This window comes from Cherax quadricarinatus, chromosome 5 (assembly GCF_038502225.1).
Source record: "Cherax quadricarinatus isolate ZL_2023a chromosome 5, ASM3850222v1, whole genome shotgun sequence".
In the NCBI taxonomy this organism is placed as follows: Eukaryota; Metazoa; Arthropoda; class Malacostraca; order Decapoda; family Parastacidae; genus Cherax; species Cherax quadricarinatus.
The window spans coordinates 28,126,865-28,144,802 of NC_091296.1; the positions used below are offsets into that span (position 1 = coordinate 28,126,865).

Below are 17,938 nucleotides of genomic sequence, written 5' to 3' on the forward strand. Positions count from 1 at the left end.
TTATCCTCTTTTTCTTAAAATATGTATTACCTATAACTAAACCCCTTTCTATACAAAGTTCAATCAAAGGGCTCCCATTATCATTTACACCTGGCACCCCAAACTTACCTACCACATCCTCTCTAAAAGTTTCTCTGACTTTAGCATTCAGGTCCCCTACCACAATTACTCTCTCACTTGGTTCAAAGGTTCCTATACATTCACTTAACATCTCCCAAAATCTCCCTCTCTCCTCTACATTCCTCTCTTCTCCAGGTGCATACATGCTTATTATGACCCACTTTTCGCATCGAACCTTTACTTTAATCCACATAATCCTTGAATTTACACATTCATGTTCTCTTTTCTCCTTCCATTACTGATCCTTCAACATTATTGCTACCCCCTTCCTTAGCTCTAACTCTCTCAGATACTCCAGATTTAATCCCATCTATTTCTCCCCACCGAAACTCCCCTACCCCCTTCAGCTTTGTTTCACTTAGGGCCAGGACATCCAACTTCTTTTCATTCATAACATCAGCAATCATCCGTTTCTTGTCATCTGCACTACATCCACGCACATTTAAGCATCCCAGTTTTATAAAGTTTTTCTTCTTCTCTTTTTTAGTAAATGTTTACAGGAGAAGGGGTTACTAGCCCATTGCTCCCGGCATTTTAGTCGCTTCATACAACACGCATGGCTTACGGAGGAAAGATTCTTTTCCACTTCCCCATGGACTATAGAAGAAATAAAGAAGAACAAGAGCTATTTAGAAAAAGGAGAAAAAACCTAGATGTATGTATATATATATATGCATGTGCGTGTCTGTGAAGTGTGACCAAAGTGTAAGTAGGAGTAGCAAGATACACAACATATCCCTCCAAACTGCTAATATCCCGAAACCCCTCCTTTAGAGTACAGGCATTGTACTTCCCATTTCCAGGACTCAAGTCCGGCTATATAAAAATAACCGGTTTCCCTGAATTTTATTATTATTATTATTATCACACTGGCCGATTCCCACCAAGGCAGGGTGGCTCGAAAAAGAAAAACTTTCACCATCATTCACTCCATCACTGTCTTGCCAGAAGAGTGCTTTACACTACAGTTTTTAAACTGCAACATTAACACCCTTCCATCAGAGTGCAGGCACTGTACAGTGGACCCTCGACTAACGCTATTAATCCGTTCCTGAGAGCTCATCGTTAGTCAAAATTATCGTTAGTCAAGTTAATTTTCCCCATAAGAAATAATGGAAATCAAATTGCTGGAACACAGGTGGAATTAACATGCACTCATCCCGAGATCAACAGAGGGAGGGCAGCCAAAGCAGGAGAAATGTCGAAGCTGGAACAAATACAGAGATCTTTTATGGCTCACATTGAGCCTGTAAAGCACCTAAACTACTGGGAATGCCTGCAAGTCTTGAACATGTATTCATTGGAGTGGAGGAGAGAGAGAGAGAGAGATGATTATATATATGTATACCTGGAAAATACTCGAGGGCCTGGTCCCAAATCTGCACACTGCCACAACAACATAGCGGAGTGAGAGATATGGGAGGAAGTGTAAAATAAATCTAGCGAGGAGCAGGGGTGCAGTGGGGACAATAAGGAAACACTGTATCAACATCCAGCGTCCCAGACTATTCAACATCTTACCAGAAGATACCAGAAACACTGCTGGGACAAGTGTAGAAGCCTTCAAGAGGAAACTGAACAAGTATCTTCACCAGGTGCCAGATCAACCAGGCTGTGATGGATATGTGGGGCAGCGGGCCTCCAGCAGCAACAGCCTGTTTGACCAGGCAAGCACCAGACGAGCCTGGCCCTTGGCCGGGCTCAGAGAGTAGATTAACTCTCAAAATTCTTCAAAGGTATAAGGTATACTATATCTAAAAGGTTATATTGTGTTAGGTGTTGACAGGTTTTGATGTGATGGCCTAACACTTACACTTGATTAAGACAATCAAATCAAAATGAATTGTCTCTTAACCCTTTGACTGTTTTCGACGTATAAATACGTCTTACGAGCCAATGTTTCTGACGTATATATACTCAATAATTCTAGCGGCTTCAAATCAAGTGGGAGAAAGCTGGTAGGCCCACATGTGAGAGAATGGGTCTGTGTGGTCAGTGTGCACCACATAAAAAAAATCCTGCAGCACACATTGCGTAATGAGAAAAAAAAAACTCTGATCGTTTTTTTGGAATAAAACGCCGACTTTGAGGTGTATTTTCGTATAGTATTTATCATTGTATTCGCGTTTTCATGGTCTTAGGTGATAAAATGGGAAACATATTACAGAAATAGAGATGATTTTCATTACTTTTACGATGAAAACGACCTTGAAACTGAGCTCAAAGTAGCGGAAATGTTCGATTTTTACCAATGTTCAAGAGTAAATAAATCACACCACACGTCCAATACACGTCAACTGGGGAGTCTAATATTCTTTCACTAGTGCACTGATATTATTTATACCATTTTTACAATAATGCAGTCGTCTGCATAACAGTAAATTTTGTATTTTTTTGTATGAATAAAAAATCAAAATAGAAAGCAATAATAATATAAGAGGGGCCTAGAGATGTGACTAATGAACAGAGCATATGTTATTTTAGTGCCACGAATGTCTACCTTGTTTATTCTGGACCCTATTTTGAAATTGGCATCTTTTTTATTTTGCGTGAAATTGGCCAAATTGCCAATTTCTGACCACCATATTGGGTAGTCCAAATTAGTAAATGGGAGGTTTCTTGTACTCAGCTGATAGATAAAATGGAGTTCTAATGAAATAGCTATGAGTTTGGTCAACTGGAACAATGGAATTGGCTGAAAATTGGGCTCAAAGTCGGCGAAATCGCCGATACGCATATGTCGCCGAGACCGCTAACTTCGCGGGAGCATAATTCCACGAGTTTTCGACCAAATTTCGAACTTTTGGTGTCATTACCATCGGGAAAAGATTCTCTATCATTTCATAAGAAAAAATAATTTTTTTATTTTTCAAAAATTGAGCGACATAGAATGACAGTTTCAGATCTGCGGGCTGTATTTTGCCCGCCCCTGATCTAACATAGAAACCCTCCCTTCCTTAAAATTTCCTTGCTAAATTTGTGCTGTAAATCATGTTTTTTTTTTTTTCAGCTCTCAGAGAGGAATGGTACAGTCTCCAAGTATGACTATGAATGAAGAATGGCAAGCTATGTTTGGAACAGCAGAAGGTCGTATCTCACCAACAAGAACAATGGATAACAGGTAATTTTCTTAATGAACATTTTGTGGCTCTGCATGTGAAACTCATAACTTATCTAATAAAGCAATGTACAACATGACAACTTAGAATCCCTCTTTAATCCTGCCATTGTGGACTGCTTAATTTCTTTCCTGTATGTACTCCACTGCCCTTTTGTATTACACACTATAATCCTATAAAATTTTCCTATGTATCTATTACCCGTCATACTTTAGGTATACATTGTGAAGCAGCCTTGCTGCACGCCTTAAGCCCAGACTTCATCTCTGGTTTTTCTTTGATTTAATTCTTAATTATTTACTAATAATTAAGTAAATAAATAAATAAATAAATAAGAGTACTGCTTAACCCTTTCACTGTTGAGACTCCTGCTCACAAACTTGCTCTCAGTGTCAAAGAACTTAAAAAAAAAAAAAAATTTTTTTCTTATGAAATGATAGAGAATCTTTTTCCGATGGTAATGACACCAAAAGTACAAAATTTGAAGGAAAGCTTAGGGAATTCTTAATTACGCTCCCACAAAGTTAGCGGTCTCAGTGATATATACAGATCAACAATTTCACCCACTTTGAGCCCTTTTTTCGGCCGATTCCATTGTTCCAGTCGACCAAACTCATAGCTTTTTTGCTAGAACTCCATTTGTTCTATCAATTGAGTACAAGAAACTGGTCATTTACTGATTTCAGCTACCCAACAAAGTGGTCAGAAATTTTCAGTTTGGCCAATTTCACTCAAATTTCAAAAGATGCCAATTTCAAAATAGGGTCTAGAATAAACAATGCAGACATTCCTGGCACTAAAATAACATGTTCTCTGTTCATTAGTCATGTGTCCAGGCCCCTTTTATATTACTCTTGCTTTCCATTTTGAATTTTTATTCCCACAAAAAATTGAAGATTTACTGTTACGCAGTCTACTGCATTATTGTAATAATTGTATAAATAATGTCAACCTATTCATGAGTGCACATCAGACTGGCCACTTGAACACAGATTGGATGGTGACATCATTTGTTTCCTCTTGAACGTCAACAAAAATCGAACATTTCCGCTACTTTGAGCTCAATTTCAAGGTCTTTTCATCAGGAAACCAATCAAAATCATCTCTATTTCTGTAATAAATCTTCCATTCTATCAAATGAGACTAAGAAAACAAGAATACAACCATAAATACCATATGAAAATACACCTCAAATTCAGCGTTTTAAACCAAAAACACAGTCGGAGTTTTTTTTTTTGCTTATGGACTACGTGCTGCATGATTTTTTTTATACTGCGCACACTGACCATGCAGACCCATTCCCTCACAAACAGGTCTACCAGCTTTCTCCCGCTAGACATAAAGCTGCTAGAATTTTGGCATAATACTATGGCACCAACATTGGCTTGCAAGCCGTAGTACTATGGCACCGACAGTGAAAGAGTTGAAGAGTACATGTGCTGCATGTTTGTCCTAATTAGCAATATCCCCTACTGTAAAAATGTTATAATCTAGATTACATTCATAAGGCTGTTTTACATACTCACTTCATATTTGGATGGTGAACTGATTACATTATCTTTGCTACTACACCTGCTGCCTCTGTATTTGACTGAAGAAGCCTCCTGTGTAGGCAAAACATTCACAGTAAGGATACCAAACTCATTGAAGACTGATATCGAAGTGGAGCATGGGGAAGCAAGTATCCCCCCCTCATCCCTTTTTTTTTTTTTTTTTAATAAAATTTCTTAGGAAATTGTAGGACATCAAAAATTTAATGTAACTTAAAATAATGGAAAATGCTAATCCTTACCATTTTATGAAGTGTTGAATTTTAATTAATTGTAGTGAAACTGTGCATAGCACAAAGTTGCTTACTCTTGTTTCTATTAACCCTTAAACTGTCCAAATGTAGATCTACGTTTTTTCAACATTTGAAAGTACGTAAAAAACATAGATCTTTTTTTTTTACATTTGAAAGCGTGTAAAAAAACTTTGATCTACGTTATTTTTGTTATACTATTTGAAAATGTAAAAAAAACATAGATCTACTTTTGGAGCACTACGCATGTGAACATAGATCTATGTTTGGACAGTTTAAGGGTTAAATATGTTATATAAAAAATATTGGTTTAATGATTTTTTTCAATAAATCTGACCCAAACTCAAATAATCATCTCTCCTTGTCATAGTGCTAGATGCTGTACTGGGCATTTGCCTCCCATAATGTACTGCTTGTGTCAGGATTTCTTCCCAGGATTTATTAAGTTATACCTGACCTAGAAAGTTGTTTGAAGGCTTAAAATGTTTGATTGTGGGAAATTTGAGAATGCTGTAAATTTTGCATGTGTGTGTATCAGTCTCAGATGGCTACTCAGACGTGTGTACATGTTGCATCCAATTTAAGGATAATGTATGCTGGTTGCCTGTTCCAGGTTGCATTGATATGAAAAATTTCTAGTGGCTCGTCAAGGTGAGAATGCCTTGGTTGAGCTAGAAGTACCAAAACAAGTAACTAGAGCACAGTTAAATCATGCTCCAGTGTGATAAAAAAGGGGTTAACTAAATTGATTATATAGCTCTTCTCACTCTTTAAGCTGAAGGACTTTTTTGAGTGACAGGACTTCCTGTTCTCACACAGGGTGGTCTCAGGATACTGTCACTCACAATCTCCATTTGGTGTAAAAAAAATTTTTTTTATAACATTTTATTGAATAGATGTTTCATCCACCACAAGCTTTATCAGGTCTTATGGAGAAAATTAAATGGATTGTGTGTGTATGCAGTGGGGAAGGAGTGAAGTGAGATGTAGCTGGGTGTTTGATGTCATTCAGATGTCACTTGTTGATATATTCTTCTACTGATATATAGTCAGTGTGTAAGTTTTTTTCAATATAAAAGAAAGGAGAAACACTGTAGCAGGCCTACTGGCCCATACAACGCAAGTCCTTTTGTTAACCAACTGTTCCCATGCACCCTCTGTATTTCTCTTGACAGACTCTTTCGTGTTAGAAGTGTGCCTGGAGGAGTGTGTACAGAGCCTTGTCAGCAGATGACTGATATAGAGCATAAAGCCTTCTATTAACTGTCTTCGTCATGTATTCCCATGTACTCCTAAATTTAGATATAATGCTTGGCTGATTTAATAGCCATTTATGTCGTTTATTTTTGCAGATCTATTTCTCCAACGGAACCAGATGGTGGTTCTCATGTTGGACCTAGCACAAAATTATTGTCAGGAGACTTGGAAAATAAAGGGATTATTAGTAAGTATTATAGAGGGTAAATATTGTAACCTACTGTATATTCATTTTGTATGGTGAACTTGTGTGGTTCTAGTATTGGTAAAATGTATATTGAAATCTTGAATCAAACCTCAGGGTGGTTTTGTGATTTCTTCTTCCTTCAACAAACTGGCTGTATCCCACTGAGGCAGGGTGGCCCAAAAAGAAAAACAAAAGTTTATCTTTTTAACTTTAGTAATGTATACAGGAGAAGGGATTACTAGCCCCTTGCTCCTGGCATTTTAGTCGCCTCTTACGACATGCATGGCTTATAGAGGAAGAATTCTATTCCACTTCCCCATGGAGATAAGAGGAAATAAACAAGAACAAGAACTAGTAAGAAAATAGAAGAAAACCCAGAGGGGTATGTATATATATGCTTGTACATGCATGTGTAGTGTGACCTAAGTAAGAAGAAGTAGCAAGATGTACCTGAAATCTCGTATGTTTATGAGACAGATAAAAAGACACCAGCAATCCTACCATCATGTAAAACAATTACAGGTTTTGTGATTTATTTTCTAGTATTTTAATTATAGCTCAAGCTAAGTCACAGTGAAGTAATTCATAAGTCTTATCATGTTGCTATCCAGGAATTAGTTAAAAAGTTTCACCCACAGAACAGACACTTTTGTCAAAATTCCTACATTTATTGAAACTATATTAAAAAGTTTTCTTTTGGAGCAGCTAGAAGTGTACTCTGCATTGACTTGGATATTCTTATGCAGTTAAAAATAACCAGGGTTATTATATTTCCAGTAATTATCTCAGGTTTAGTGACCATTAATATAAGTCTTAAACTACATTACCAGTAAGTTGTTTATATGCTTTTGAACAGAATGTATATCAAGTTGCAAATTGGAACTGGAAAGCCTCGTGGAAATGAAACGTGAGGAACATTTAGTGTGCGTCAAGAAACGTCGTGCTCTGGAAACACTTGCATGGGACACCAGATTGCCTCCGCCTGGCTGGAGACCACGAGGACATCTTGTGGCTCACTTACATGAACACCGAGGAGCTGTCAATAGGTCTGAACTTTTATATATTGGTGAAGAGTTAATCATTGAAATTAATGGTGTTTACTCCTTGCATGTGCCTTTGCATAGAATTATTATCATCATTTATGATGTGCAAGTGTCCCTTGTTTAAATCAAAATATGCATTCCAGGCCCATGGCACATAAAGTGAGCCTAACATAACATGTAAAACATTGACATACATTCCAAGACTTTGCAAAATTCCACATTTCCATGATGATCACCAACTCCTATGCCAGACAGCACACTCCACCACTCTTCAAAAGCTTGAGCCTACTAAGTATACGAAACATACTCTCATATTATTGTGCCTACTATATATACAGAACAATAAACTCCAATATAAACCCTCCACTTAAACTTCTCCTTGATAGCTACAACAGAATGCACAGTCACAATACAAGGCACAGAGCACTCTTTGATATCCCTCATGTCAGTCTCACAGTATGCAAAGATGTAATGCACATAAAGGGCCCGAAGATCTGGAATTCACTACCTGCACCAGTAAAAGATCCCTTGACTGCTTACTAATGTGAATATTATTCATAGTATTTGGAGTGTGAAGATCAAAAGACAATGTGGTGTTACCAGCGGTATAATTCAGAGCACTGAGGAAGGGTTGTTAAGGCTGTTTGGGCATTAATATAGGATGGAGCAGAATAGGATGAAAAGGAGTGTCTTAATCAGTGGTGGAAGGAAGGAGAGATTCATTTCAACCCAAGAAGAGTTAGAGACAGAGGGGTTAAGGAAGTTTTGAATGTAATGGGGTTGAGCATCTAACAAGCTTGTGTGAATGCATTAGAGCAGATTGAATAGAGACAAGTGGTTTTTATGGCTTGACATAATGATGGAGTGTGAGAGATGTAACATTTATGCAGGGATTTGGAGAAACCAGTTAGCCGGAGTCCTAGAGGTGGGAATACAGTGCCCCTTTACTCCCACCTCCCAATGTACTCATACAAAGTGCAAGAACTCTGAAGGAGGGTGGGGAATGTTGTAGTTCAAGAGGGTCATTTGATTTGTGATATTTGTGCACTTCTGGCAAGGCAAAAGTTGAACGAATGATGTCTTTCCTCTTACCTCTGCTCCAATAGCTGTAAACAGGTGGTAACAAATAGATGATCATGTGTGTTTGATGAAGATATTGTCAGAAATAACTTTTTTTTTTTTTAACACATTGGCCATCTCCACTGAGGCAGGGTGACCAAAAAAAAAAAAAAGAAACACTTTCACCATCATTCATTCCGAACAGCCAATATCCCAGAGCTCTTCTTTAAAATGGAGGCATTGTACTTCTCACCTCCAGGCCTCAAGTCTGTCTAACCAGTTTCCTTGAATCCCTGCACAAAATATTACTCTGCTCACACTCCCACAGCTCGTTAGGTCCCAAAAACCATTCATCTCCATTCACTATTATCTAACATGCTCACACATGCCTGCTGCATGCCCAAGCCCCTTGCACACAAAATCTCCTTTACTTCCCCCCCCTTGTCCAAACTTTCCTAGGACGACCCCTACCCCTCCTCCCCTCCACTACAGATTTATACACCCTTCAAGCCATCCTATTTTGCTCCATCCTCTCTAAATGACCAAACTACCCCAACAACCCTAATTCAGACCTCTGAATAATACTTTTAGTTACACCACACCTAATTTCCACACTATGAATTCTCTGCATAATATCTACACCACACATTGCCCTTAAGCACATCTCCACTGCCTCCAGCCTCCTTACTGCAGCATTTACAACCCATGCTTCACACCCGCATGAGAGCGTTGGTACCACTATACTCACATGCATTCCCTTCTTTGCCTCCATGGATTACATTTTTTTGTCTCCACAGATACTTCAGTGAACCACTCACCTTTTTTTCTTCATCAATTCTATGGTTAACCTCATCCTTCAGAAATAGTTATGTGGACATAATTTTAGTCTCTTCCTTCAAATTATTTTTCACCCAAGTATATGTAGCATTTATGGACATTTTGCTACTGTATATTGTAAAGGTAGAAAGTTGAAAGTGAACACAGATAAGAGTAAAGCGATGAGGGTATCAAACAATTTAGATAAAGAAAAACTGGATATCACATTGGAGGAAGGGAGTATGGAAGAAGTGAATGTTTTGAGATATTTGGGAGTTGACTTGTCAGCAGATGGGTTTATGAAGGATGAAGTTAACCATAGAATTGATGAAGAAAAAAGGGTGAGTGGTGCATTGAGGTATCTTTGGAGCCAAAAAAACATTATCTATGGAGGCAAAGAGGGGAATGTACGAGAGTATGGTGGTACCAACACTCTTATGCTGGTGTGAAGCATGAGTTGTAAATGCTGCAGCTAGGAGGCGGCTCGATGAAGTGGAGATGTCGTGTCTAAGGGCAATGTGTGGTGTAAATATTATGCAGAGAATTCATAGTGTGGAAATTAGGTGTGGAGTTAATAAAAGTATTAGTCAGAGGGGTGAAGAGCAGTTGTTGAGGTGGTTTGGTCATTTAGAGAGAATGGAACAAAATAAAATGACTTGGAGAGCATATATATCTGTAGGAATGCAGGGTAGGGGTCGCCCTAGGAAAGGTTGGAGGGAGGGGGTAAAGAAGGTCTGTGGGGGAGGACTTGGAGCCAAATGGTTTTTGGGGCCTGATGAGCTGTTGGAGTGTGACCAGAGTAATATTTTGTGAAGGGATTCAGGAAAACCAATTAGCCAAACTTGAGTCCTGGAAATGGGAAGTACAATGCCTGCACTTTAAAGGAGGGGTTTGGGATATTGGCAGTTTGGAGGGACATCTATTCATTTATTTATTTATTTATTTATTTATTTATTTATTTATTTATTTATTGATGGTGAAAGTGTTGAATGATGAAAAGTTTTTTCTTTCTTTCTGTTTGGGTCACCCTGCCTCAGTGGGAAATGGCCGACTTGTTAAAAAAAAAGATATTGCATCATAGAGGCAATTAATTTTTCTTTGCAGGCTTGTATCAATTGGTGATACCTCCATATATGCTAGCTGTTCTAATGATGGAACAGTCAAAGTGTGGGATTGTAACCGTATCGAAAGGAAATTTTCGATTAATAGGTAAGTTTGCATCTACTGTAGCTATATTCATAGTTTCCCAGCTCAAGTACAGTGTAATTTTGTGTTCATTAATGGTGCTACACTTAACATGATAATTTCATTGATGTTGAACAATGGTGTTTACCTTAAATATCCTCTACTGTTCTTGAATTAAAGTTTAATTTGAGGGATTTAGTAAACCTTCATTTTAAGACTTCAAAAATGCAGGACAAAATCTGCTGGTCAGTTGCTGAGGAAATAATGAATTAAGTCTATTGTTTACAGTGTTGTCTGTTCTTTTTACCAGCACCTCTACAGTCACCATTATCAGTCACCTGCTCTTTTGTTACTCTTTTAAACCCTTAAACTGTCCAAACGTAGATCTACGTCCATGTGCGGTGGGGTTTCTAATGTAGATCTGCTTTTTTTACATGCTATCAAATGGGGAAAATCAAGGTCGGAGTGCTACGCACGTGAACGTAGATCTACGTTTGGACAGTTTAAGGGTTAAATCAAGTGTTGACCATACAATAAGTCCTCAATTTACAAACATGTTGAGAATCTTTATGTATAATATCATTAATATACACACACAGTAGAAAAGGTTCCCCAGTGTGTTTGTAAGTTGAGGACTTCTTGTAATTACCTGTGTGTGATTGGCTATTAGAACTTTGATACAATGAGAGGTTATTCTTTTTCAAAATGAGTTTGTGGTTTTAATAACCTAGAATGTATTGTGCTTAATACACATAACCATTGTTGTACATTAACACTAGTCTCTTACATGAGAAGTTTATGTTTTGTCATTTTTACCAGATCAAAGGCAACGTACAACAGGCAGGGTGGACTGATCACCTCCCTGGCACCGTGTCTCACTCACCAGAGTCTGGCTGCTGCGTCTAACAATGGTTCTATACATGTTATTAAGTAAGCTTTCCTTCAACAAGCACTTGGTGTTTTCTCTAAACACTGAGTGTGTTTACTTCAGTAGTAATTAAAATTGACCTGTATTGTTCAGTTACTCTTCTGCTTAAGTAGATATTTTTTCTGTTTCTCTTGTAGACTGATGTTATAATTTATTTTCTTTGATAAACTAATATTCCTTTGCTTGGATTCCATGATCATCAACACTGAGCAGTGCAAAATGAGAAGCCATTTGGGCAGGCAAGCAAAATAGTTAAGAGATCTGCATAATTTGGCCTCAATCAGAGACCCTCTTCAGCCAGGTCTTCAGCAGATTCTCTCTGCTTGCAGAAGAGGATCTCGACTGAGGTCGAAATATACAGATCACATTTTAACTGTATTTCAGTTTTCTTTTCTAGTGTCTTCTCATTTGTTAAATTACTTTGGTTATATCTTGAAAATTCCTTGTTGTAGTGATTGTTTTATATACATGGATGAGTTAAAGGAGCAACTGAGTGCATTACAGTTTCATTATTGGGCTTAGTACTCACTAGAAAATAGAAAAATTTCCTGCTGTAGACTGTCTGAACTAACCTGAAATAATTATAACTTTCTATTAGAAATTAAAGATTTTACTGAATATCACTTAGGAAGCAATAAAAGAATAACAACTAGATTATAAAAACTTAAATCTGAAGCCTTAAATACTACTGTATTGTGAATTTGTTATTATGTGTGCTGACAGGATCATTTGTGATATTCTTAGTTCTTATTTTATTTGCAGATTGGACAAGATGAGCCTTATTAATAGCAGACAACTTAATACAGAAGAAGACGGTTATGTAGTAGATATGAATTATTTTGATACAGGTGAGTGTACAGTGACTCACGAAATCATAACATGATTGCCAACAAACCACAGAACAGGTGGGGTTTGAACCTATGACGACTGAGTTCTAAAACTCACAGGCCAGTGGGTTAACCACTCAGCCACCTGGCCAAGTGATTAATACACTTGCCATGGCTACAACCCCCATAAAGTACACTGGTTAGGGGGTTAGAACTAAAGAAGGGGTAGCAATAATGTTAAAGTATCAGTTATGGAGAGAGAAGAGGGAATATAAATGTATAAATTCAAAGATTATGTGGATTAAAATAAGGGTAGGATGTGAAAAGTGGTTATAATAAGTGTGTATGCACCTGGAGAAGAGAGGAGTATAGTGGAGAGAGAGAGATTTTGGTAGGAGACCTAAATGCTAAGAGTAATTGTGGTAGGGGACCTAAATGCTAAAGTAGGAGAAACATTTAGAGAGAGTGTGGTAGGTAAGTTTGGGGTGCCAGGTGTAAATGATAATAGGGAGCATTTGATTGAACTTTGTATAGAAAGGGGTTTGGTTATAGGTAACACATATTTTAAGGAAAAGAGGATAAATAAGTATACAAGATATGTAGGGCAAAATGGCAGTAGTTTGTTGGACTACGTATTGGTAGATAAAAGATTGTTGGGTAGACTTCAGGGTGAACATGTTTATAGAGGGGCTACAGATATATCAGATCACTTTTTAGTTGTAGCTACAGCAAGAGTAAAAGGTAGATGGGATACAAGGAAAATGGAAGCAGCAAGTAAGAGAGATGTGAAGGTTTATAAACTAAAGGAGGAGGCAGTTAGAGTAAGATATAAACAGTTGTTGGAGGATAGATGGGCTAGTGAGAATACAGGCAATGGGGTAGAAGATGTATGGGGTAAGTTTAAGAATATAGTGTTAGAGTGTTCAGTCTAAGTTTGTGGTTACAGGAAAGTGGGTGCGGGAGGGAAGAGTGATTGGTGGAATGATGATGTAAAGGAGAAAAAGTTAGCATATGAGAGGTTTTTACAAAGTAGAAGTGATGCAAGGAGGGAGGAGTATATGGAGAGAAAGAGAGATGTTAAAAGAGTGGTGAAGCAATGTAAAAAGAGAGCAAGTGAGGCAGTGGGTGAGATCATGTCAACAAATTTTGTTGAAAATAAAAAGTTTTGGAGTGAGTTTAATAAGTTGAGAAAGCCTAGGGAACCAATGGATTTGTTAGTTAAAAATAGGAGAGGAGAGTTATTAAATGGAGAGGTAGAGGTATTGGGATGATGGAGGGAATATCTTGAGAAATTGTTAAATGTTGATGAAGATAGGGAAGCTGTGATTTCAGGTATAGGGCAAAGAGGAATAACATCTTGTAGGAGTGAGGAAGAACCAGTTGTGAGTGTAGGGGCAGTGAGTAGAATGAAAGGGGGTAAAGCAGCTGGGATTGACGAGATAGAGATAGAAATTTTAAAAGCAGTTGGGGATATAGTTTTGGAGTGGTTAGTGTTTTTATTTAATAAATGTGTGGAAGAGTGTAAGGTACCTAGGAATTGACAGAGAGCATGCATTGTTCCTTTGTATAAAGGCAACGGGGACAAAAGAGAGAGTAAAAAATAATAGGAGAATAAGTCTGTTGAGTATACCTGATAAAGTGTATGGTAGAACTGTTATTGATAGAATTATGAGTAAGATGGAGAGTAGGATAGCAGATGAACAAGGTGGCTTTAGGAAAGATAAGGGGTGTGTAGACCAAGTGTTTGCAGTGAAACACATAGGTGAACAGTATTTAGATAAGAGTAAAGATGTTTTTGTAGCATTTATGGATTTGGAAAAGGCATATGATAGGGTGGATAGGGGGGCAATGTGGCAGATGCTGCAAATGTATGGAATAGGAAGGTTATTGAGGGCAGTGAAAAGTTTTTACGAGGATAGTGAGGCTCAGGTTAGAGTATGTAGGCAAGAGGGGGATTATTTCCCAGTAAAAGTAGGCCTTAGACAGGGATGTGTGATGTTACCATGGTTGTTCAATATATTTATAGATGGAGTAGTAAGAGAAGTGAATACTCAGGTGTTGGCAAGAGGTGTGGGGTTAAAAGATAAATAATCTAACAAAGTAGGAGCTGTCACAGTTGCTCTTTGTTGAAGGCACTGTGCCTTTGGGAGATTCTGAAGAGAAGTTGCAGAGGTTGGTTGATGAGTTTGGTTGGGTATGTAAAAGAAGGAAGCTAAAAGTGAATATAGGAAAGAGTAAGGTTATGAGGAAAAAAATTAGGTAATGGAAGATTGGATATCAGATTGGAGGGAGAGAGTATGGAGGAGGTGAATGTGTTCAGATATTTGGGAGTGGACATGTCAGCAGATGGATCTATAAAGGATTAGGTGAATCATAGAATTGATGAGGGGAAAAAGGTGAGTGGTGCACTGAGGAGTCTGTGGAGACAAAGAACTTTATCCATGAAAGCAAAGAGGGGAATGTGTGAGAATATAGTTATACCAGCGCTCTTGTATGGGTGTGATGCATGGGTTGTGAATGTTGCAACAAGGAGAAGGCTGGAAACAGTGGAGATGTCATGACTGAGGGCAATGTGTGGTGTGAATATAATGCAGAGAATCCGTAGTTTGGAGATAGGAGGTGTGGCATTACCAAAACTATTATCCAGAAAGCTGAGGAGGGTCTGTGGAGATGGTTTGGACATGTAGAGAGGATGGAATGAAATAGAATGACTTTGAGACTATACAAATATGTAGTGGAGGGAAGGCAGGGTAGGGGTCGGCCTAGGAAAGGTTGGAGGGAGGGGGTAAAGGAGGTTTTGTGTGCAAGGGGCTTGGACTTCCAACAAGTGTGCTTGAGCATGTTAGACAGGAGCAAATGGAAACAAATGGTTTTTAGGAGTTGACGGGCTGTTGGAGTGTAAGCAAGGTAACATTTATAAAGGGATTCAATGAAACCAGCAGGCCGGACTTGATTCCTGGAGATGGGAAGTACAGTGCCGGCACTCTGAAGGAGGGGTGTTAGTGTTGTAGCTTTATAACTGTAGTGTAAGCACATCTCTGGCAAGACAGTGATAGAGTGAATGATGATCAAAGTTTTTCTTTTTCAGGCCACCCTGCCTTGGTGGGACATGGCTGATGTGTTAATAAATAAAAAAAATTGCTAATTTTTTCCAAGCAAAATGACTTGGAGAGAGAAAGAGAACTTTTACGTACATGTATGCTGTTCTTTATATATTTTTACCTAGTCTTTTTGTCTTTTTTCTACTACTAAAATTATATGACCTCATTTTTAGCATTCATGGTCATTAATAACCAAATATTAATATGTGCGTACTTACAGTAAAAAGTACTGATTATAATACGTATTCTCATTTGGAAGATCAAAAATATTTTTGGAATTTTCAGGATCTCAGTCTGTTTTGACATATGCAACAGTATTTGGCTCTATAGTGGGTTGGGATCTTCGAGCTCCTGGCACTGCCTGGAAATTGGAAAACAGTCCCCGAAAAGGTTAGTTTTTAATCAATACATATATAAAAAACAATATTTTATCTTCTATTCATATTGCTTGCAGCAAGCTATGCAGTATAGCTTTTTCAATGGCCATAGACTTCTTTGCATGTATGGATGTAGAGACTTGTGTCTGTTTATCCCTGTCTTTTAATGTATATTCAGTATATGCTTTGTTTCACCATACCATCAGCTGTAGACATATATATATGGTACGCCTATGATACGTTACTGTACCTTCAATAACACAGCCAATCAGTTCATTACTAAATAACAAGAAACAATACAGTGGGGAATCTTTCTTTCAACACACTAGCCATATCCCACCGAGGCGGGGTGGTCCAAAAGGAAAAACGAAAGTTTCTCCTTTTACATTTAGTAATATATACAGGAGAAGGGGTTACTAGCCCCTTGCTCCTGGCATTTTAGTTGCCTCTTACAACACGCATGGCTTATGGAGGAAGAATTCTGTTCCACTTCCCCATGGAGGTAAGACAAAATAAACAAGAACAAGAATTTTTTTTTATTATTATCACACTGGCCGATTCCCACCAAGGCAGGGTGGCCCAAAAAAGAAAAACTTTCACCATCATTCACTCCATCACTGTCTTGCCAGAAGGGTGCTTTACACTACAGTTTTTAAACTGCAACATTAACACCCCTCCTTCAGAGTGCAGGCACTGTACTTCCCATCTCCAGGACTCAAGTCCGGCCTGCCGGTTTCCCTGAACCCCTTCATAAATGTTACTTTGCTCACACTCCAACAGCACGTCAAGTATTAAAAACCATTTGTCTCCATTCACTCCTATCAAACACGCTCACGCATGCCTGCTGGAAGTCCAAGCCCCTCATACACAAAACCTCCTTTACCCCCTCCCTCCAACCTTTCCTAGGCCGACCCCTACCCCGCCTTCCTTCCACTACAGACTGATACACTCTTGAAGTTATTCTGTTTCGCTCCATTCTCTCCACATGTCCGAACCACCTTAACAACCCTTCCTCAGCCCTCTGGACAACAGTTTTGGTAATCCCGCACCTCCTCCTAACTTCCAAACTATGAATTCTCTGCATTATATTCACACCACACATTGCTCTCAGACATGACATCTCCACTGCCTCCAGCCTTCTCCTCGCTGCAACATTCATCACCCATGCTTCACACCCATATAAGAGCGTTGGTAAAACTATACTCTCATACATTCCCCTCTTTGCCTCCAAGGACAAAGTTCTTTGTCTCCACAGACTCCTAAGTGCACCACTCACCCTTTTCCCCTCAATGGGCAATGGGCTAGTAACCCCTTCTCCTGTAGACATTTACTAAAAAAGAGAAGAACAAGAACTAGTAAGAAAATAGAAGAAAACCCAGAGGGGTGTGTGTATATATATATGCTTGTACATGTATGTGGAGTGTGACCTAAGTGTAAGTAGCAGTAGCAAGATGTACTTGAAATCTTGCTTGTTTATGAGAAGAAAAAAGGACACCAGCAGTCCTACCATCTTTCTTTCTTTCAACACACCGGCCATATCCCACCGAGGCAGGGTGGCCCAAAAGGAAAAATGAAAGTTTCTCCTTTTACATTTAGTAATGTATACAGGAGAAGGGGTTACTAGCCCCTTGCTCCTGGCATTTTAGTCGGCTCTTACAACACGCATGGCTTACTGAGGAAGAATTCTGTTCCACTTCCCCATGGAGGTAAGAGGAAATAAACAAGATCAAGAACTAGTAAGAAAATAGAAGAAAACCCAGAAGGGTGTATATATATATATGCTTGTACATGTATGTGTAGTGTGACCTAAGTGTAAGTAGAAGTAGCAAGATGTACCTGAAATCTTGCATGTTTATGAGACAGAAAAAAGACACCAGCAATCCTACCATCATGTAAAACAATTTACACTCACTTGGCAGGACGACAGTGGGGAATATGCCCATTAAAAATCACAAGAGGTGTTAGTGTTGTGAAGTGGCTGGTTTATTTGGTATTAATAGTGCATTGTATTGGACAGTATCATCAGGGTTTTATCACCAGAGACGGTAGAGCCAAGGAAGCTTTTAAACTACAGGCACTGCCTCAAAATACTTGGAGTGTGTTCTCTGGAGTGAAGCG

The 17,938-nt window shown here is 38.5% G+C and overlaps 1 protein-coding gene across 5 annotated transcripts in view; it reads left to right on the forward strand.

Annotated features, from left to right (window-relative positions):
• The window catches only part of Vps15 (vacuolar protein sorting 15), a 164,744-nt gene that overhangs the window by 122,493 nt on the left and 24,313 nt on the right, over window positions 1–17,938 (forward strand). For all 5 annotated transcript variants that reach the window (XM_053771055.2, XM_053771056.2, XM_053771054.2 and 2 more), the window contains exons 20-26: window positions 3,131–3,241; window positions 6,393–6,484; window positions 7,341–7,530; window positions 10,507–10,611; window positions 11,407–11,517; window positions 12,278–12,363; window positions 15,729–15,833. In XM_053771055.2, the coding sequence (XP_053627030.1) occupies window positions 3,131–3,241; window positions 6,393–6,484; window positions 7,341–7,530; window positions 10,507–10,611; window positions 11,407–11,517; window positions 12,278–12,363; window positions 15,729–15,833 (800 nt within the window). The remainder of the gene's footprint in view (window positions 1–3,130; window positions 3,242–6,392; window positions 6,485–7,340; window positions 7,531–10,506; window positions 10,612–11,406; window positions 11,518–12,277; window positions 12,364–15,728; window positions 15,834–17,938) is intronic.